The sequence below is a fragment of the Penicillium expansum genome (genome assembly GCF_000769745.1).
Source record: "Penicillium expansum strain MD-8 chromosome Unknown contig133, whole genome shotgun sequence".
In the NCBI taxonomy this organism is placed as follows: Eukaryota; Fungi; Ascomycota; class Eurotiomycetes; order Eurotiales; family Aspergillaceae; genus Penicillium; species Penicillium expansum.
The window spans coordinates 135,134-155,588 of NW_015971287.1; the positions used below are offsets into that span (position 1 = coordinate 135,134).

The window sequence follows — 20,455 nt, forward strand, 5'->3', positions numbered from 1 at the left end:
CTAGACTTTTAGCAAAGAAAGACAGCAACTGATTTGAACGCTAAGAACAATATGCTGTTTAGGGCAGAGAGCTTAAGGTGCGGGACAATCAGTCACTCGATCATTGTGATGGGTGATTGATTATCTGGCAGAACTTGACCGTCTACTACACCGCCATCCAGAAGTTCCCACGATGAACACGACAGACGTAGATGAGGATCGACAAAAAATTATGAGCTCCTTTGAGAGAAATTAAACCCTTTGTAAGATGTGTTATTTCATGACTGAAAAGAGTCGAAAGGCCAATGGACGACCGGGAGAACTAGAACCGCTGCTCGATTAGTAACAGTCTCTGCACTCAGACAGCTTGGTTACATTAACATACTGCCAGAAGAGATTTCTGATCATCAGAAAGCATCTAATGGAAGTATTGAGCCATTGAAGACTCTAGATAGATATATGGACTTGGATACAATTTACTGTGCCTGAGGCATCAAAGATTCTCTAAGTTCGTGGGGTGGACACAAGGGCCGGGGTGTACCTCGGAACTTGAGTAATCAGGAAACTAAGCATCAATTCAACCTTTCGGCTATATAAAGGCAGGTCGGGGCCGAATATCTTGATTATAATTATTGTCTTTGCCGACTGCATAAACAGAAATATAATCCACAAAGCTCGGCATTCGATAATCACAAAAACCCGAAGTATATATATATCGAGCTTAATCCATAACGTCAATCGATTCACCTCTCGACTTCTAGCAACATACCCAAACCACAAACCTCACGAAAGCCCTTTAAATGTCCCAGACCAAGCAAGTCGCCCTAATAATAGGTGCATCCCGCGGAATCGGGCGCCAGATCGCGATCGATCTAGCAAAGAACGGCTATGCTGGTACAGCCACATGCAATTTCACATATATCATCAAGGTCATCAAAACTAACACCAAACCCAGTAATGCTATCTGCAAAAACAACCTCGGACGCATCAAAAGTGACCCCATTCCCACCAGACCCAAACTCATCGCAGTCCACCATCAACACAGTAGAACGTGAGATCCACGAAGCGGGCGGACACGCGGCAACGGTCACAGTTGACGTGCGCGACGCCGCGCAGATCCAACATGCTGTTGAGGAAACGGTGCGCGTCTTCGGTAAGCTCGATGTGCTTGTGTACAATTCTGGCGCAATCTGGTGGTCGTCTGTGGAGAATACGCCTCTCAAGCGGTTTAAGCTTATGCAGCAGGTGAACCCTGAGGGACTTTATGCGACTGTTCAAGCTGCTTTGCCTTTCTTTGAGAAGGCGGGTTGGAAAGGACGCATTGTTGTTGTTTCGCCGCCTATTTATTCGAGGTTCTTTAGGGGGAAGACTGCTTATGCTATGGGTGAGTTTCTATCTTTGATTCGTGGCTTTTGGAGGCTGGGGTCGACATAGAGTGTGTTTGAATATATGTGCTAATATGTGATGTGTTGTATGTAGGCAAAGTCGGAATGAGTGTATTGGCCAAAGGCCTGGCCATGGACTTTGTCCGTCAAGGCCGAAATGAAATGGCGGTGACGAGTATCTGGCCTGCATCGGTACGTGTCTTCGTCTTGATTTTATCCCGAGCTGGAGTCTGCGAGGGGATTGCTGACTGCATTACTTTCCAGTCGATTGAGTCAGCAGCTACAGAGCATAATAAGGGATCCGACAAATCCTACAAGAATGATTTGAGGAAGCCGGTATGTTCGTTTCTGCATATGTAGTGCCATCAACTTTTTCTAGTGTTTCAATGTTGACACGCTGTAACAGACGATATTCTCAGACGCTGTTTTAGCCATGCTTCGTGCCCCACACGAAATAGTGAACGGGCTCCTGGATACAGATGAGGACTTCCTCCGGGAGAAATGTGGAGTCTCAGACTTTTCTAAATACTCTGTAATCCCAGGATCGACGCCGCGGCGAATTATGCCGGCAAACTTCCCAGTCCTAGAAGTTGCAGAGCAAGATGATGAAGGGCAGCGGATGGATAGCACGAAGGTGCGGGCAAAGATATAGGTTTAGTGAGGATGAAAGGTCAATTGAACCTGTCGCTCATTCAAACCCAGAATTTCTTTTGATATAGTACTTGCAGACTCGATATTCTAATAATTCATGTATGTATTAAATAGGGTTGAATAACGAAAGAAAGAAAGACGCTCAATGCTAATGCCGCCGGAAAATGCAAACCCAAAAGCAACAAAAGACTAGCCAATATTAGTAAAGTCTCGATCAAGAACAACCAAAACTCCGAGTTTCATTATCCAAACAAGCACTTGGTCCTTGAATCATAGACCCCAGGGCAAGCCACTCAAGATCTAGACTTTTGCGCTCTACAAAAGAGTAGCAAAGCCGGCAACAAACCCACCAACCAAAACACAAAGCCCATATACATGACTCATATCAACAGAGGCCATGTGCGGAGCAGCACCAGTAGCTCCATTGACAAGTGTATTGACTGGGGTCGCTGTTGCAGTAGTAGTAGCAGCTTTGGCGGTAGTAGTAGTTACATTAACACGCTTGGGATCCTGAGCTCCACAGGGGTTCTGTACTCTGCAGTTATTCTGGCAGGTAGAGTCACCGTTGCATTTGAGGACGCATTGGTTGTTGGTTTCCGTGCAGGTGAAGTAGGGGATTGTCTGGGAATATTCGGTGGCATTGGGGGTGACGTTGTTGCTGCATAGGCAGTAGTAGAGTAGCGTGGCCTGGAAATTTGGAGTTAGTTGGGCGTTTGGCCTTCTCTTAAGGAATTCTTGGTATATGAGAAACTTACGGGTGAGCAGGTGTTTGATATTGGTGAGCCCGAGGCTCCTGGTAGTTGGAGGCAGAGGAGGGGACATGCGGATGTTTGGGAGTTACACCAGGCCTCTAGGGTAAGGACGACATGTTAGTATGATGATTTTATGTAGAGAAAAGGAGGATGTATAACATCGACTAACCTCTTGTAGCATAGGGAACTGATGTCGGGTCGAATTGACTGTTGACTAGAGTGGCAGCCGAGGCGAGGATGAACATGGTCATAGACAGCATGGTGTCGGTTGAGCTTGGTTGCAATTGAAGACGAGATCAAAATTGACAGTGGGCAGTTACTAAATTCTGGTATTAGCCATTTTGTGTTCAAGAATGCCAGTGACAGTCTGATACATGGTCTAGAGCCCAAATATAGAGATAACGATAGCTACCTAGGGCAGATGGAATGAAGGGGGGAAGGTGTAATGGAACTAGGCAATGTTTTGGAACCTACTGAGCTTGAATTCCTAGAGTCTTTCGAGAACAAGGCGAGGAATGAGGAGAGATAGAGAGCTTAATTGATGATCTAAAGCCAATAAATAGCAAGAGTCTGTTCTTTGAAGATGCACAGGTGTAGGAGTGCAAGTACGGAGTAGCTTGAGGAGAGAAAGAAAAAACGTAGACAGCAAGGGAGGAGTGGGAGCTCATAAAGCAAAAAAAAGCAATCACAGGACTATAACTGCCTATGTATAGAATGCACTAGTTGGTTTGCATGGTGGCACGCACTAGTGCCACCCTCGCGGTTCTACCGCAGCGAATGTTTCTCAATTTTTTTCCAGGGCAAGCCCAAGGTATTCCCTGCCAAGGGAGTTTATAGTGAGACCCGTTAATTTGGAAGTGAGGTATGGATTTATTGAAAGAAGGGTCCGCTATAGGGGTTTGGCTTTGAGATGTGTCGATCCGGGGATATCTGGATGATCTCGGATTGTAGCGACGTTTGTCCTCCCCAGGTGGACAGCTCACTGTGTGTCACATCTGTCATCGGGTCTCCGGTCTCCACTACAAAAACATCACTGTACTTTGCAAAGATAGGAAGGTGGCATGTCTCAGTCTGAGTTGAGAGAATTAAACATTAGAGGACGGTGATTAAGCAACGCTTACCATATTGGGATTAGGGTGCAGCTTGGCTTTAAGTAGTGTAGTCTGATGAAATTCTGAGGAGGGTCAATTTCAATTTCCAAAGAAGACAAGGCCGAAATTCCCATTATATTTGAGATTCTAGGGAGGAAATACAATCAAAGATGTTAATAAAAAATGGAATTGGACATTTCCCCGGCATCTCTATATCTGCCCAGGTGCCCAAATGCCCAGATAGCCTTAGCTAAGCCACTAACCCCAAACCAGCGATAGCCAACCCTTGACCGCCGTTGTCTCAAATCGACTCCAATTGAATTTCTTTATTTAGTCGAACACTTATCTACACACTTTACATTCTCACTCTCTTGCCACTCCAGTTCCCAAGGTTAGTCTGTCTTACCTCGGATCGCTTGTACAACTCCGCCGAAGTCCGGCCCATCCTTGCATCAACCCCGTCCAAAATAGCCCGATTCCCTCCAGTACTTTATACTTGCCACCCCGCATAATGGGGGGAAAGACCTCCGCGAACCAAGCCACACTCACCCCAAACGCATTGAACCCCAACAGCAAAACTGACAAACATCAATCCCACCAAGCAGATCACCAACACCCTTATCCCTCACAGCATCTAATGGATGGAGCCAGCACCCGAGGAGGCCGGACCGGCATCTGAGCCACACCCCTCCTCCCCACACCCAGATACCCAGCCCTTCCCCGCACTCGATACCATCCATGCCAATCCTACCGCGACAAACACCCACAGCCAAAATGGCCCGCCCCAGAGCTCCGCATCCTCCACCTCCACAACATCCCGCCCCATCTCCGCCGTAGTACCCCCCTACTGGCGTCGACACGAGCGCAATGCCTCGCACGCCTCGCAGTCGTCGCTGCATGGCGCTGCGCGCATAACCCTTGAAGACCATACCGCTGACCCGAACTCGGAGACGAGTCGAGGGCTCTGGGCGAGTAGCGTTGCTATTGATGATCATGTTGTTGTGCGCGGTATGACTGGGGTTGGGTCGTATGTTGTGTGGAATTGTACGGTTCAGACGCTTGATGTGAGTTTTGGATGAGGATAAGGGATTGTGGTTGGCATGGTTTCTAATATTGATACTTTCTGGTGTAGGGTGGTCCGATTGTTGTTCGGATGAGGTGTGTTTCTGATCCCCCTTTCCTTTCCCGTCTCTGTCCCGATTTGAGAGGACGTCCAGCTGATAGTTGGAATTACTATAGATACTCCGAGTTCGATGACCTGCGCCAGCGGCTGGTTGATTCTTTTCCACATGCGAGGAACGCATTGCCTGCATTGCCGCCGAAGAGTGTTATCTGTATGTTCCCGTGGCTCCTCGTCCTTTTTATATTACTATCCAATTGGCTAATAACGATCATTATGATAGATAAATTCCGACCCAAATTCCTAGAATCAAGGCGTGTGGGGTTGGAGTATTTTCTCAAGTCAGTATTTCATCACATCCATTACCATGCATTCATGGTCTAGACATTGTCTCATACCATTCTAGCTGTGTCCTTTTAAACCCGGAGTTCTCGGGTTCCCCTATCGTCAAAGAGTTCCTCTTTGGTCGTATATGTTAATCGAATCAACTCGTTTTCGCTGAGTGCTGCGGGATAAGTTACATGGCTGGGCGTTAGGAATCGCCTTTTGCATTGCATTTTACATTATGATTCACATTTCGAGCCGATACTGGCATGAACACATCTTCGAGTATGAAGTGGTCAGACTTCTTAGTAGTGGATATATCTGTTTTTATTATTCTAATTCGCTGAGTGAGTCTTGCCTATGCAGAAAATCAAACAACGTACATAACTATGGCTACCCACAAAGCAAATACAAAATTGGATGTATCGCTTTTTATCCATAAAAAGAGAGTAGGAAGATACACAGATGTAATCAGACCAGGAATTTTTTCAGGGAACCTAAAGTACAAAGATCCCAGCAAAACACCCGCCAAGCAATTAGAACAGAACGCCTTGAGTATGATGTAGTGCCCAGGGCCGCTGACATAGCAAGAGAGGAAAGAGATGATGATTTAACGCACACAAGGCGAATAGAGTACAAGAACCTCCTCCTCCTTAAACCCTTTACCCGTATCGGTCTCTTCCGCAGGACTCTCCTTACCACCGGCCTTCAACTTGCGAGTCAACACAAACGACTCAACATCCGCCCGGAACATCTTCCGCAAACTGATGTTAGCCATATGGGTCATAGCAAGCATATGTCGTGGACTGGGTATGCCAGATGGGAAAACAAGATAAAGATCCGAGTCCTGAGTTGAGTCCGGGCGGAATTTATCATGATATGCCTTCTTGCCGCCGATGGGTAGACGCTGAAACGCATGACCGTATAGACCGCGTGTGAACTTCTTACAGGGCCACGGCATGCCGCTGACGTCTTCGGGGGTGAGTGATTGTAGTGGTTCGACGCCGAGGCCGAGGTATGAGACGCCAGCGCGTCGGAGGAGCGCCATCGCCATGATGAGAAGAAGGTCGCTGATTCCATTTACGCTGCCTGGGGCTGCGATACAAGGGTCGATATGGTATCCACCGGAGCCGAGACGTCGAAGAGCGGCGAATCCGTTGATGTTACCGTCAGGGGTGCGGGTGTATATGAATGTCATCAAAGCGGGGACAGCGAAGGGGTCATAGACGGTTATGAAGGCTTGTGGACTGGCGGATGCGTTTCGCTCGGCGCGCCAGGCATCGTAGATGGTGATTAGGTTGGTTTGAAGTTCCTGGTTTATGCCGTGCACAGCAGGGGCGTACACGCCCATAGTGATTCCACCTTTGTTTTTGTTAGTGAGCTGACGGCTTTTAGTCAGGATACGTTTCCCGCTGTTCTCGAGGATCACTTCGTTTGTCTGGGGGTTGAGTACGCGCTCTGTGGCGAAGTGGATTGTGGTCCAGCTCTTTGGTTGGGCGTAGTCTTTGAGGAAGGATTCGCTGGCACCCATGAATGCTATGCTCAGGTGATGTCGTTGTCGGTAGGCTGCAAATTCCGACAGGAGCTCGGAGATTTCGTCTTTATTGCATAATGGATCTCCACCGATGACTGCGACCCCGTTCTGAGTCTTAAATGACAATGCTGCCGTCCTTGATTTGTTCACGAAGAATTGGTAGCTGTGGTCGAGGATTCCCATGTGCGCCACTCTGCCATGTAGTGCAGCTATCTGTTGGATAGCTGTCATAGTTTTGAAATCGTCGAGTCTAAATACCGCATCTTGGTCTCTGCCTTCTGCCTTCGTGTAAAGGGAATCTGTGGTTGGGTGTAGGACATTGGCCTTCGTTGGTACTTGTGAGGGAGTGACCAGGGGGAGTTCATGACTGTTCACACTCGTCGCAGGGCTAGAATAAGATATTGTATGAAAGCTTCCTGAGCTGGAACAGGAAGAGGCTGCCGGACGTGCTGTGATGTTGCTGCGCAAGTGATCGAGGAGGGAAATGGACGAGGCAGCAAGATTGTCATCATTGTCGTTGCGCTTGGCTATCTCACAGAGCTGATCAACCAAAGAATCTCCGATCTCATCCACAAACAAGATCTTCTTGGGTTTCATAGTGACAGGACCAGGAGTGTTTTCTTTGCGTGCTCGGCGTGTCCGCTTCTTCTTGGGAGCGGTGGTTTCGTGAAATTCCGTAGGAGTGGTCATGATGATGAGAGGGACACTTTCGGCGTTGGAGGCTTAGGCTGAGAATGGAAGAACAGAGTTGACGAGAAACCGAAATAAAAACAAAGAATAAACAAATCAAAATGATGTCAATCAGAGAATTGGGGAAATCAAAAACGGCGAGAGCCATTGAAGTATGACAGCGCACTTGCCTAGGCATGTAACATTCACACCTGTACGGTACTCAGGTACTCAGGTACCTAACTCAGGTACTCACCTGGGCACCCCAGTACAAAAGTAGCTTAGGCAGAGACATTTCCCACGGTTCATAAGCAGGTAGGCTCCAGTGTTACCAAGACCCTGATTTAGGGCCATAGATCAACTCCACCAATCACAATTCAGAAATGGCGTGATCTTCCAGTTTCAGCCCTGTGGGTCATCTCAGTTTGACCTATCATAAATCAGAACATTAGGACTTTTGAAAAAAAGGGAAAGCTTAGATGAACCCTGAAAGTGTAAAGACAATAAGAAATACATCGTTCACTTTGAACGTCTCTGACTATGAACAAGAAACAAACTTGACTCTCCCATCTTATATGCCCTCATCTTATTTGTATTGCACTTCAATTTGCCGTACGAAAGAAAAGCCTACTCTCCATCCCCTCCTTTTTCTGAAACTGTTGGATCGGTACATACCTAGGTATAAGGTCGGGCCATTATGTAAACCCCCACCACAAGTAAATATATCTACCTAGAAAATTGAGAGCTATCTTCGCTAGGTCACTAGTAATAGGTTGTGTCCCCCGGTGTCAACCTATCGACCTAAATGCGGTTAGCGGCTTACATATTTAGTTAACATACAACCGTAACTAGTTAGGAGCTAACCAAACGTGCTTAGGTTAGTTCGTTAAGTGAAAAAAAAAGAAAAAGAAAAAGAAAAACAAGATATAAAATAAAGAAACAAGTTCAAGAACAAACACAACAGACTGGGTATCGTTAGGTTTAAGACCGCTCGAACAGGGGGTGGGTACATAGAAATGCAACGCATGTTTTGATGGACACAAGTATTCAATGTTCAGATCACAAGAGAGATCCCAAAACATGGGAAAACCGGCAGGAGAATGACAGACGGCGGGAAATGAGACGCCTACTCCTCCACAATACTGCGTCCATTGGCAACAGTGTCATCACCGTCCCCACTACCCCCCTCTTTATCGCCGAAACCCATAATCTCGCTAGAAATCCGTCTCAGATCCGCCAAAAGTTCCCTCTGCCGCCCCAAGACATCATTGGCCAACTGAATGATCCGGTCCGTATGCTCAATGCAAAACCGCATCTCGTCAGTCTGGGACTGGGTGCGGACGCCCATCATGGAGTCCTAGACCTCTCAATTAGTATCCCAGTATCTAGCGGAATAGACTTTGAGTACTGACAATGTGGTCGATCCAGACTTGTCCAAGGATGATGTCTGGAACATCTGCCAGGTAGGGCGCGTGGCGGTTAACAGTGCGGGCCACAATACAATCATGCTGGCGGTAGGCAGGTGCAGAGCTGCTTCCTTCTCCATTACCTGACGTGGAGGTGCGGGGAATAGCAAACTGGAGGCCCTCAAGGGCAGTTTGATGCATGACCTGACTGATAGCCTCGCGGATGTCATCCTCTGTGATGTCGTCTGTGTCGTCACCCGTGTTGTCGCCTGCATTGTCACCTGTGTTGTGGCCTGTGTGCTCACCGATGTCTTCAATTTTCTGAACAGTCGGTTCTTCAGCCTCCATAGTGGGCGGCTCAACGGTGGGTGTGATGGCGGGCGCAGCGGCAGCCACGGCGACGGAAGCGAGCGTCTCTAGGGGAGTGAGGTGAAAGCTTTTATCGTCACGTTCTCTGTCACCATTCGGTCCATTGCCATCGGGATCAGAAGTGGTACAGCCAGAAGCCATGATGATATGCACTGGCAGGAGGAACTCACGATTTGAAAAATGCAGGATGAGGAACAAGAAAGTGAGCAACGAAACAAGAACGTGAAACTACGGGGACCCGATGAAATTAGGCAAGTGCGATCTCGCGACAAGCCCAACGGGACACATTCTGGTCCCATTGCACCTTTTCTCCGGAGTTTCCAGAACTAAAATGCGTCGCGATCGCCGTCGCAAGACAATGCACCTGTGTTTCCCTCTCTTTGTTCGTATACTCCTGATTGGCCAGTCAACATGTACACCAGTCCTTAGACGGCTAGCGTACCAATGCATGCGCTAATCCGCTTTAGGAAATTGACATCCCGCATTAGTTTCGACAACATGTCTGCCCACTCACGCTTGTCTGACATCTCTTCTTTCGAACATTCACCTTCACTGTTTATATTCCTGTATTTTTACAATAAAACACAAAAATGATCACAAATCGCCCCGCGACTCTGGCCGATATCCCGCAAGTTCGGGATATCAACCACTGGTACATCGTTAACAGCTGTTCCACTTTTACGACTACCCCACCACCGATATCCCACTATGAGGACATCCTTCGGGATCTGATGAGAAGGAACCTCCCATTTTATGTCGTCGTGTCTGACACACGGAAGACACCAGACGGAGCAGATTTAATTCTTGGCTACGCTTACTTGTCTCCCTTCCGTGGTCATTTGCTTTCTTATGCACCGACCGTTGAGATGTCCATCTTCATGCGCTATGACCAGCAGCAATATGGCTATGGAACAATTATTCTTAGAAAGCTCTTGCGTCTGGTGCAGGAGGGTGAAGTTGAGCACCGCTGTGAGGAAAGAGTGGGCGATATCCCACGGATTGGATTTGGTAGCTCTATGGGTGTCATGAAAACTTCTCTTGTTCAGAATATCATTGCAATCATACCTTATGACACCGAGGCTCCAGCTGACGGAGAGAGACTGAGGAAATGGTACATGAAATGGGGATTTATTGAGAAAGGGCAATTGGAGAACGTTGGAAGAAAGATGGGGCATTGGTAAGTCGCTTATTATATGGCTGGATTGATGGATTTATCCAGCTGATAGCTTTTTTTACTAGGATTGATACTGTCTACCTTCAATGGACAATGCCAGAGCCAACGGATGGTTAGTGACTTGGAGTCAGCGAACATTATCTGAGTCAATGGACAAACAAAAGCGCCTGGACAGAGATGAGATTGAATATTTACATTCAGGGACTAGGCTAGTCAATTTTCTCGAATAACAAATGAATGGCCCATGATTGGCGTAGGTTCCTCATAAGACCCCCGTATCACCATGTGATAAACATCCACCCCCCTGCCTAGCTCGAAGTCAACGACGCCAGGCAAATACAAAAATGGGGATTGCACCCAGATAGAGGGACTAGGTTCACAACATCAAGCACGTGATACTTCGGGTACTAATCCAGGAAAGTAATTCTTAACTTGTGGAGAATTTGTTAGGATTATCGCCAACTTTCCATGATTATGACTTTCAAAAATGACACTTGAGGCTTGCTTTGACTGAATTTGATTCTCAACTCGTACTTTTTTTCCGTAGCTGAAAAGACTCTTCTTGCATACCCAAAACACACCTAGAAATGGGTGCCAATCTTCTGAGAGTGTTCAAAGACGCCGATGTCCTATACGTTAAAGTGAGAATTCAGTAAGCGCAAAGTGAGAAGATAGTTCATGGCGAAATATTGAGAAGAGGAAAGAGACGTACCCATCCCTAGAAGAAGGTACGAAGGATGCCATTCACGATACCATCGAACTCGTCGTAGGTCATCTTGCCGGATGTGGCACGAGGGTCACCAATCTGGTAGTTGATGTAGGAGCACAACTCCGGCATTTCGCCCTTGATCTCATGAAGCATCACTTTGGTAGCAGCGTACTAGCTGATACCGAGGCTTAGCTGCTCGCAGATGATGACTTGTGCCCGCCAGGCGCCAACATAGGCCGCGATCGAGTGGAAGTGGTGACGTCGCATGGACCACAGCTTGATGAACTCAGACACGATGTCTTCTTTGTCGGGGAACCGCAAGTCCCTGATCGCGAGGTAGGTTTCGTCAGCTAGGTCTAGGTAAGGGCGAATAGATTCTAGGAGGATGGCGAACCCCCCATCTAGATTATGGATCAGCCACTTATTGACCAGCTGTGACCATTTCAACCAGTTGTCGTAGGAGATATGGTCATGGGTGGGTTGTGGAAGGTGGTGGCTAATGACAGCCGAAAGGTTGCGGTTTCTAAGGGCAAGGTGGATATCGGATTCCCAGCATTTGAGGTCCCAGCCTTTGGATAACCTCTTGACGTTTGGGATAGTGATTGCTTTAAATGGTGGTAGGCCATCTGCCTGAGTTCGGCTTGAGGCGGAAAAGTTCCATCATGTTGATGGGTAAAGATGAAGAGATGATGTGAGAGATATATGATGGAATTTGGATAGGATGATGGTTGAGATAGATGAAAGGAAGAGATGAGAAGTGAGAAGTGAGAAATGAAAAAGTATTATTTGAGCGGAAATTGTGGTTGCCAGAGACGCGATATATTAGAAAGACGCCCCGGGGAAACTACACTCGTTTGCTACGTCCAGACTTCACTCAGCGGATTTTCCATCATCAATAACTACTGTCTCATTGGTCCCTTCTTCTCTGGCTCTCTGTACAGTCGCAGAATACCTCTTTCCAGCAATGAGCCACCAAATAAGCTCAATGGTCAAGAATCCGCCTACAACAACACAGGTATAGTTCATGTTTGATACTGCGTGATTGTTAGCACACAGCTTATGCAAAATACCAGGGAATGATGGAAAATCGCAGGACGTACCAGTTACAGGCATCTGGTACGGGAACGAGAAAAAGACAATGGCAAACACCAGCCACGCCACAGAGATGATATTGACAGTCATTCCTACCGTTTGACCCATGAAGAATGGGCCGCGGCGCATGGTTCGACGGAACAAGATAACATTTGTCAGGATCGGCACAACGTAGGCGAGATTGTTGATTGTCCTATATCCATGTCAGTATTAATCCCTTGCACATTGTTTTATAGTACGTGGAACACATACACCGCAGAGCTCATCATTGAATTGAACGCCGTGGTCGATCCCAAATAGATGCAGCCAAGGAGGCCGGTAATCACGGTAACACAGAGCTGCGCATTGAACGGCGAGCCCAGCTTAGGGTTGACACGGGCCCAGATGTTTGACAACGGCAGGCCCTCATCGCGAGCAAAGGCCCAGAATACTCGCCCGGTACCTATCAAAGTCAGAAGGGGATTTATCGTCCAGAAAAAAGAGCACTACTCACTCAACTGTGAACCAATGACGCAGGGTCCAAGAGCGATCCAAACCATGAACACCAGCCCGAATGCTCCACCTCTTGTAGAGGTTGCCTGCCAAAAGAGCTCAGCAAGGGGAAGTCCGGTATGTGTGTCAGCCAAGCTGCCATAATTTTGAACTGAAAACATCAGGCTGAGCAGATAAGATAGTCCGGTCACGAACGCAATTGATAGGGTAATAGCTATTGAGGCATAAGGTTAGCGATATTTTCGACGCAAGCAATCCTACCACCGAACTAACCTAGGCCCAAAGGAGCATTTCTTCCAGGCTATGGAACATTGGTTAGTACAATACATAAGCTTGTGTCTCTGATCTACCTGAACTTACATTGGGCATTTCTTCTGTGATGTGCTATAGTGTGGTCAGCAGGTGCGATCATCTGGGTACTTTGGCAATGGACGAAACTTACCGAGATTCCATCCAGGCCTCCAAGTGAGTACATTGGATTGACCAGTCCAGTGATAAAACAGATGACATTGTTGTCCCAGCCGGTTTCGTTGATCCAGGTGCGGAACACGAACTTGCTGTCATTATGAAGTGGGGCTTTGGCGGCCACGACAACCATGGTAATAAACCAGGCCAATTGCAGGTAGACCACTGATACTCATCAATTATTGAACCTTTTAGGAATAAAAGAACGGACCTACATGAAAACTTGTTGATTGCCGGAATAAACCGATTCCCGAACATGACCACACCCGCAGTCAGGATATTGAGGATCTGATATGCGACAAAAGTCATCCATGGTTGAACAACCAGCCCATCATGGTACAGAGCAATCAATGCCATGGCCGTCGTGGCATAGATCAAATTGGTTGATGCAGTTGTGAAGATCCCTAGGCTTCATCAGCTGCATGCCAAGACTTCTGGTGTTGGGGGCCGACTCACATCCGAATACAGTGCACCAACCAGTGGCAAAGCTGAGCAAGCTATTGTATCGTTTGGGAGCAATGGCGGCAATCCAATGATACATTCCTCCCTCCGTGGGGTATGCTGACACGAATTCTGCCAGCGAAGCGCCGACAAACGATTGAAGGATGAAAACGAGGATGAAGCCATATATCACTAAAGCCTGGTTACTGGCTGGCTTCCTTGCGATCAGTATAGAATGGAGACTCACGGGCGCCAGGTCCACCTGCATTGATTGCAGTCATTAAACCCAAGCCGAGGCCTATTATCATGTTAACCGAGTGCTGAGCAATTGCATGAACTCAACTAACCTGTCCATGAAATAGTACAATTCGCCGCGAGTCCAATCAAACTCCAAAGCGAGAAATGTCTATCCAGCTCCTGTTTATGCCCTGCGTCGCGGTCAATATCATATCTCCTAACAGCAGAGAATCGAAAACCTACCCATCTGGGCCAACCGCAGCTCATCCTCATTCTGCACCTTGATAAACTCGTTCCCTTTACCATCCCTAAGGTCTCCGACCGGCGCAGAGCTAGAGGTAATTTCAGAGCCGCTCATAATGGGCACAAAATTCGTATATCTCTGATGGTAGGAGGTGAGTGTCAACGAAAGAAAAAAAAAAGGGGAGCACGTGAATAATAAATCCTGCGCAATGCCCTAATTAAGTACGATCAGGTTACCTCCGCGTGATGATCCTCCAGCTCTTATCGCAGCCCGCGAAACACGAAGGAATTGCCGGGTTCACCGACAAGATAGCCGGGAGAAGGCGACGTATCAGCGTGTAAAATTCCGCCAAGGCACGGGGCGCCCCGCCGGGGATCCCAAGCTTCGCCGGTGCAAAACGTGGGGATGGTGGGAATCCGCTCTCGTGTCCGATTTATGCACTGGCCGTTGCAACCCCATTATGCTTGGCGAAGTATAAGGTTGCGCTAGGGGCTTGACGTGACATGCTTGTGTTAAATCGGTGGTCTGATTCATATCGGGAGATTGTGCTCGGCTTAGACATCCGGGGAAGATTGCGGGTGGAGATATGGAAGCTTGCGACAGGATTAAAACGACTAAATCGACGGCTAATCGTGCAGCTTATGAACGAGTTAACACACAACAAGCGACAGTAAGGCTATATGGTTCCACCCGCAGGACACTGGCGAGAAACCACGGCGACTAAGCGCGCAGTCATGCACCTGGGCAGGTGGATAAACGACATTATCCACGATAAGCGAGGCCATCATGCCCAGGGCTGAATGGCGAGTACCGATAAGCGTGTTTGCTCCCGACCTCGGGAATCTCCAGTCCTAAAGCACCCGAGGTACGGATAAGTGATTCCACGGTACGCTCATAGTTGTACCATGGTACAAATGGAATTTAGTGCCGACAAACATCATTTGTTTGAAGTATAGGAACTACACGTGTATCATAATATCTGAAATGGGATTTGATGTATTAAAAGTACTTGTAAAGGTCGAATAACAGAAAACGCCATGCAAAATTCATCTCCATATTCTAAGTTGATTTACCGTCCTCACAGTCGACAGCCAATCGATCCCCTCGTGAAATCTCCGCCTAGTAAAATAACCAAATTGTAAGAACCATGTAGATACATATGTACTTGGTTTCATGTTTGGATGTCGACTCGGCGAGAAGAATTAACACGGCGTATCAACGATCCATCGGCGATATTATCGATCTCACTGTAAGCTGTGCTGCTAGATGTAGCATGAGGCTCACCAATCTGGTTGATGTAGTGATACAGTCCGACATCTCGTCCTTGACCTCGTGGTGCGGCCTTTTGAAGAACCATGGTCGTGAGATATCGTTTAGAGAGTCTCAGTCTGATCGGTCTGATTGGCAAAAAGAAATCGCGAGGCTCTTCTCGGGCCGCTGCTCGACCATAAAGCCCTTTTAGTGGTGTAAATTGTTTGTGCAAGCGCTGATGTTGCCAAATAACAATTATAAAAGCGTGCTTACCATAACACAGAATGGCTGTTGATATTTGTGCTTCGCAGATTTGAAATTGAAAGCTGTGCTGCGGCAGGCAACCAGATAGAAACCGCAGAGCTTCTTCTTAGTGCAAGGATATCGACAGGTAGAGTATCTGATATCAGTGTCAAGAGTACATATATCCATATAGCATCTTGACAAATTGTTGGTGAGCTTCCTTTTCAAATGCTGTTGTAAATCCATCTGCAACTTTTGTGTTGGCATCGACTTGACGTAGATCGAGGTTTGCTTCGCGAAGAGCCTCGTTCACAGATAACCATTCATGTCCATCCATCTGGTTGATTGTTTTTGTTTCCGTCGCCATACGCAACTTTTTGTTGATGTTGTCCGTCATAATGCCGATCACGTCATGCACATCTAGTAGATTATATGTTTTCGCAGTCTATTCAAATACATATGGATCTCGAGCAAGTCGGGGAAGAGAGCACCATTCCCAAAACGCATGATGACGGTGTTTTGGTCGTTTGTGTGGCCTTAGTCACGAAGCAATGACTCCGTCTCCTCATTCTCATCATTCAATTTCCATGTGTGTATAGTGGCTCCCGTCCGTGGATGTCCGTTATAGCCATGACTGAATCGACTTGGAAGTAGGAGCACTCACCATCATACATATCACAGTCGTATATGACTCGCTTCCTTGACAAAGCGACAAGGTGTGAGGCAGTCAAAGCCTGATGCGCTTCACTGCGCAGTCGATGTGAGAATTGAGCTCCCATTGCCACTTTCCTGATCGGACTATATTGAGGTCGAGAGTACAATAAATATGTATGGTAAGAGGTCAGATATTTCAGTTCACATGACGAGCCTATCGATGGTAGGGTTGGAAGGTAAGAAGAGGGAAGCCGGCAGATTATTTGTAGAAGAAGAAAGCAACTGACAGGATTTTTTGTCTAAGACCTGATAAATATAGCGAAGGTTTGACAATGAACCGATGAATGGGGTATTATAACACAGTTACCGGGTACTGAGAACATCACACAGTTTTATACACACATGTGGCAGTTGGTGGTGTTTCTGCCTTAGGCCGACATCTGGCCTCCCCGGGTTTGATCTCTCTTTCTTCATACGTCTCCTGTCCCTCCAAGTATCTCACCTCGATCAAGAGGTTCTTTTCTTATTTTTCATCTCACCATATTGCGAGTTCTGAAAATCTGAACTTGTTTTCCAGCTTGGCTCTGTTGAGCCCCGATCCACCCGACCTTGGAGGAACAATCAGAATCTTTGTCGTGCAGTTAGTGAGTACACGACCGGCTTGTATGATTTGATTCTATCCACTTTAGGCAAGCCTACACACAGATGGACTGATTGGTTTCTTTAGCGACACAGAACATGAGGCTATACAATTAGCAAGCTTCCGACTCACCAAAATACGCTTTTCCGATAACATAAATGGTAGAAATGGTCCTGCAAGAACGGACGTCCTATGCGTTGGGTTTATCGGCAACGAAACTACTCTCGGTGTAGTACTGCTGGTTGGCTGGAGACCGAAACACCGATTGCATCTACCTTCTTCGCAAACCCTTTCAGATCTCCAGGTCGAGATCAGGTCTAGGCTATACGCGCCTTAGCTTGACCATTTCAGGTACCTCTCCTTCTGCGGGATCAGATCCACCATATAAGCCGCGAATTGAATGTGCCCAAGTTGGTGTGGGTATTTCTGGTCATTTCTCGGAGATAAAACCAGCACATATATCTGATTGGCGAGATCTGCGACCATTGAACTGAATTGCCCCATTATTCTTCAAAGTCCCCTCCAAAAGAAAAAGACAAGGAAGAGCCCCCCGAACGATAAACTACGTGCAGATCTCCAAGAACTAAATTCAAATCCGAAATCGACCATCGCAGCTGTTACATCATTGAGCTAATTGACTTTGTGATCTTGCAGGGAAGCTCATTTTGGGGACCTGAAGATCGACCGATCGATCCAAATCGGGCCTGGAAATTGTAAGTTTGCCGATCTTTTCCCAACTACCGGGGGCATCCAGGGGAGTTTACGCTTAAAAAATGGGATTCATTCGCTCTCGCTTTAACAGAACCATGGGCGACTATCGAAAAGGAAACAACCGCCGATCAGCCTCGTGGCCTGGCAATTTAATCATGAATGATCTCACGGTTTTTTTAAAAGACCTGAAAAGGCCTGAGCACAAGGCCGATCTCGATTCCGATCCCTCGCTTCAAATAGTCAGGTCAGGCCGCAATGGAACCGCCGTGCATCCCGGATAATCGTCCTCACAAGAGACATTCTGACATGTCTTCTACGCCCACTATTGTTGAGCCAGACGGCTTTGGCGCGCATTTCAAACCCTCGGCCCATAATTCCAATTCCTCACGTTCGCATTCCCCAGGACAAGCGTATGAACCGCTAGCATTTGGCCAGCCGGCTATTGGAAGACCGCCTATGGGACCGCAAGAGCGCTCAATGCCTAGAAATACCAATGGTACATCTAATGGCATTCATAATGGCGAGCATTCGTTTCGCAGGCCCTCTATCGACCAGGAATCAGTCGCAGATTCAGTTGCGACCTTAGATCTGGGCTACCACACCATCGGCCAGCCACTACGGCGCGAAAAACACTCCTCAGCCTCAACAGGCCACCAACCATTTGACCAGCGATCTCTCGGCGCCCTCTCTCTGGATCAGCAGTCTGTCGGAACCCAATCACTAGGCCACCATTCTATAGGTGGGCCACCGCGTAGCTATGTCTCGTAAGGCCCAAGGTTTCCAATCGCTAAAATTGCTTGCTAATAATGCAGATCGCCTACTTCATCCACCCGGGATCTCCACTCGTCCGCCTCAAACAGGTCGCCGAAAAGCAGCTTTGTTACCAACGAACTCCCGATTCTTCAGCAGACGAATCCCAATGAGGGATCCGACCAATTCAACCCTATTTTTGAAGAAAATGAGGAAGCATCTTTTGATTTGGTCGCTCCATATGAGGGCGATGCAGCCCCACTACATACACTGGAGCGACAAGCAGACCTAATGTTCTGCTCGGACCATATGCTGGCGATTTTGAGCAATCCGCGCTATCTCGCGCGCTTTCGCGAGTTCCTCGCCCAGGAGCGTCCAGGGTCATTTTCGACCCTGACTTATTACCTAAATGCTTCCAAGTCTCTGAAAGCAATTCAGTATGCTAATTCGCTAGTCCGTTTGGCTGTTGATGTACCGACATCCGGTGTTGAAACTGCAGAGCACCCCGTTGGCCCCACTGTAAATGTGGCCCTTGAACAGCGTGTGCAGGTGGCGCTGGATGCTTTGACGGCTGAGGAACTACCTGCTTTCATTACTTCCACCTGTATCAACATCACCGGCAAGGTAGTCGAAGAGCGCGTTCGCGGAACCTTGCCCGATAAGTTCAAAGGAACGGCAGATGCGCTGGGTGAGGTATTCTGTCTGACTGATCCATCGCGGCCAGATAATCCCATTATCTTTGCTTCTGGGGGTATGTTTATGGCTGCTTCACAGTGTTCGTACAAATTTGTCTAACGGACAATCTAGAGTTCCACCGCACTACCCAATACGGCATGGACTACGTCCTAGGACGAAACTGTCGATTTTTGCAAGGGCCGAAGACCAACCCCAACAGTGTTCGACGAATCCGAGAAGCGCTCAAAGCTGGACGACATCACTCCGAACTTTTCCTAAACTAGTAAGTGTTTTCAACCCATTCAATTCTACCAAACTAATCCGGAAACACAGCCGCCGCGACGGGTCACCATTCATGAACCTCCTCCAAATGGCCCCGCTATGCGACAGCCGCGGCAACATCCGCTACTTCATAGGCGCTCAGATCGATGTCTCCGGACTCGCAATGGAAGGCGCCCAAATGGAATCCCTCCAAAACATTCAAGCACAAAAGGAAAACCCAGAAACTGGCGGCCAAATAATCCAAGAATCCAAGAGCGAGTTCCAAGAACTTGGCGAACTCCTCAGTCCGCGCGAGCTGCAGAACGTGCGCGAGCACGGCGGAAACCTTTTCCAACCGATCATCAACGAAGATCCCAACCACCGTCTATTCCTCCAAGACTCTGATACCGAGAGCGAGATCCACACCCCATCCCAGGGGCCACAGAACACTACCCCGGGCCCGACCCCCAGTCTGTCCTTGACCGGTGTCTATAGAAACGTATGTCCTCGATATTCCTCATGCACGGGTACGTATCAGAGAACTAACGCAACTCCCACCAGTACCTCCTCGTCCGCCCGTATCCATCCCTCCGAATCCTCTTCACATCTCCCTCCCTGCAAATCCCAGGCATGCTTCAATCCTCATTCCTTAACCGCATCGGCGAAACAGGCCCAAAACGCGATAACATTATCAACGCCATGAAAACCGGGCGAAGCGTCACAGCCCGTATCAAGTGGATGACCAAGTTCAACGACCAGGGTCGTCATCGCTGGATCCACTGTACACCTCTGCTGGCGAATAACGGCCAAATCGGTGTGTGGATGGTTATCGTGATTGATGATGATGACGAACATTCGGTTCGATGGCAGGGTAATTGGCCGACTAATTATTAGATGGTCTGTCCTGCTCAGCTTTGGATATATATATTAGAGTAATATCTTTTGATCTGCATAAAACCGGATCGCTTGCCTTTTCCGATGTCAATTTATATGAGTTCACCCTGGTGTTAGGAGGCGCTAAACTTTATATAGCTTAGTCTATAGCTTAAATGGCCCGGTTGATTTCCTAATTAGGTCGGAGCTACCTGCCCAGGTGCGATCTTGCTACATGTGATTGAGCAATGACCAGTAATGAG

The 20,455-nt window shown here is 47.8% G+C and overlaps 8 protein-coding genes across 8 annotated transcripts; 4 read left to right on the forward strand and 4 right to left on the reverse strand.

Moving 5' to 3' along the window:
• Window positions 1-779: 779 nt before the first annotated feature.
• Window positions 780-2,016, forward strand: PEX2_041060 (Short-chain dehydrogenase/reductase SDR; the record flags this gene model as incomplete). The annotated part of the gene is made up of 5 exons (XM_016741381.1): window positions 780-873; window positions 935-1,363; window positions 1,459-1,556; window positions 1,629-1,700; window positions 1,771-2,016. The coding sequence occupies 5 exons, from the start codon at window positions 780-782 to the stop codon at window positions 2,014-2,016; spliced, it is 939 nt and encodes a 312-aa protein (XP_016599552.1).
• Window positions 2,017-2,330: 314 nt separating this feature from the next.
• On the reverse strand, window positions 2,331-3,027 carry PEX2_041070 (uncharacterized protein; the record flags this gene model as incomplete). The annotated part of the gene is made up of 3 exons (XM_016741382.1): window positions 2,331-2,702; window positions 2,771-2,865; window positions 2,937-3,027. 3 exons carry the CDS (start codon window positions 3,025-3,027, stop codon window positions 2,331-2,333), a joined length of 558 nt encoding a protein of 185 aa, XP_016599553.1.
• A 1,472-nt stretch (window positions 3,028-4,499) lies between these two features.
• PEX2_041080 (uncharacterized protein) lies at window positions 4,500-4,937 on the forward strand (the record flags this gene model as incomplete). The annotated part of the gene is made up of 1 exon (XM_016741383.1): window positions 4,500-4,937. The coding sequence occupies one exon, from the start codon at window positions 4,500-4,502 to the stop codon at window positions 4,935-4,937; it is 438 nt and encodes a 145-aa protein (XP_016599554.1).
• Window positions 4,938-5,912: 975 nt separating this feature from the next.
• Window positions 5,913-7,526, reverse strand: PEX2_041090 (uncharacterized protein; the record flags this gene model as incomplete). Its single annotated transcript, XM_016741384.1, has 1 exon — window positions 5,913-7,526. One exon carries the CDS (start codon window positions 7,524-7,526, stop codon window positions 5,913-5,915), a length of 1,614 nt encoding a protein of 537 aa, XP_016599555.1.
• A 1,105-nt stretch (window positions 7,527-8,631) lies between these two features.
• Window positions 8,632-9,421, reverse strand: PEX2_041100 (uncharacterized protein; the record flags this gene model as incomplete). Its single annotated transcript, XM_016741385.1, has 2 exons — window positions 8,632-8,862; window positions 8,918-9,421. 2 exons carry the CDS (start codon window positions 9,419-9,421, stop codon window positions 8,632-8,634), a joined length of 735 nt encoding a protein of 244 aa, XP_016599556.1.
• Window positions 9,422-9,870: 449 nt separating this feature from the next.
• Window positions 9,871-10,571, forward strand: PEX2_041110 (GNAT family N-acetyltransferase; the record flags this gene model as incomplete). Its single annotated transcript, XM_016741386.1, has 2 exons — window positions 9,871-10,457; window positions 10,520-10,571. The coding sequence occupies 2 exons, from the start codon at window positions 9,871-9,873 to the stop codon at window positions 10,569-10,571; spliced, it is 639 nt and encodes a 212-aa protein (XP_016599557.1).
• Window positions 10,572-11,172: 601 nt separating this feature from the next.
• On the reverse strand, window positions 11,173-14,248 carry PEX2_041120 (uncharacterized protein; the record flags this gene model as incomplete). The annotated part of the gene is made up of 14 exons (XM_016741387.1): window positions 11,173-11,334; window positions 11,374-11,803; window positions 12,116-12,197; window positions 12,264-12,448; window positions 12,508-12,697; window positions 12,749-12,961; window positions 13,021-13,048; window positions 13,108-13,131; window positions 13,190-13,377; window positions 13,428-13,616; window positions 13,669-13,845; window positions 13,901-13,951; window positions 14,001-14,081; window positions 14,134-14,248. 14 exons carry the CDS (start codon window positions 14,246-14,248, stop codon window positions 11,173-11,175), a joined length of 2,115 nt encoding a protein of 704 aa, XP_016599558.1.
• A 3,640-nt stretch (window positions 14,249-17,888) lies between these two features.
• On the forward strand, window positions 17,889-20,213 carry PEX2_041130 (PAS-associated, C-terminal; the record flags this gene model as incomplete). Its single annotated transcript, XM_016741388.1, has 5 exons — window positions 17,889-18,397; window positions 18,446-19,134; window positions 19,191-19,341; window positions 19,392-19,818; window positions 19,881-20,213. The coding sequence occupies 5 exons, from the start codon at window positions 17,889-17,891 to the stop codon at window positions 20,211-20,213; spliced, it is 2,109 nt and encodes a 702-aa protein (XP_016599559.1).
• Window positions 20,214-20,455: the final 242 nt, after the last annotated feature.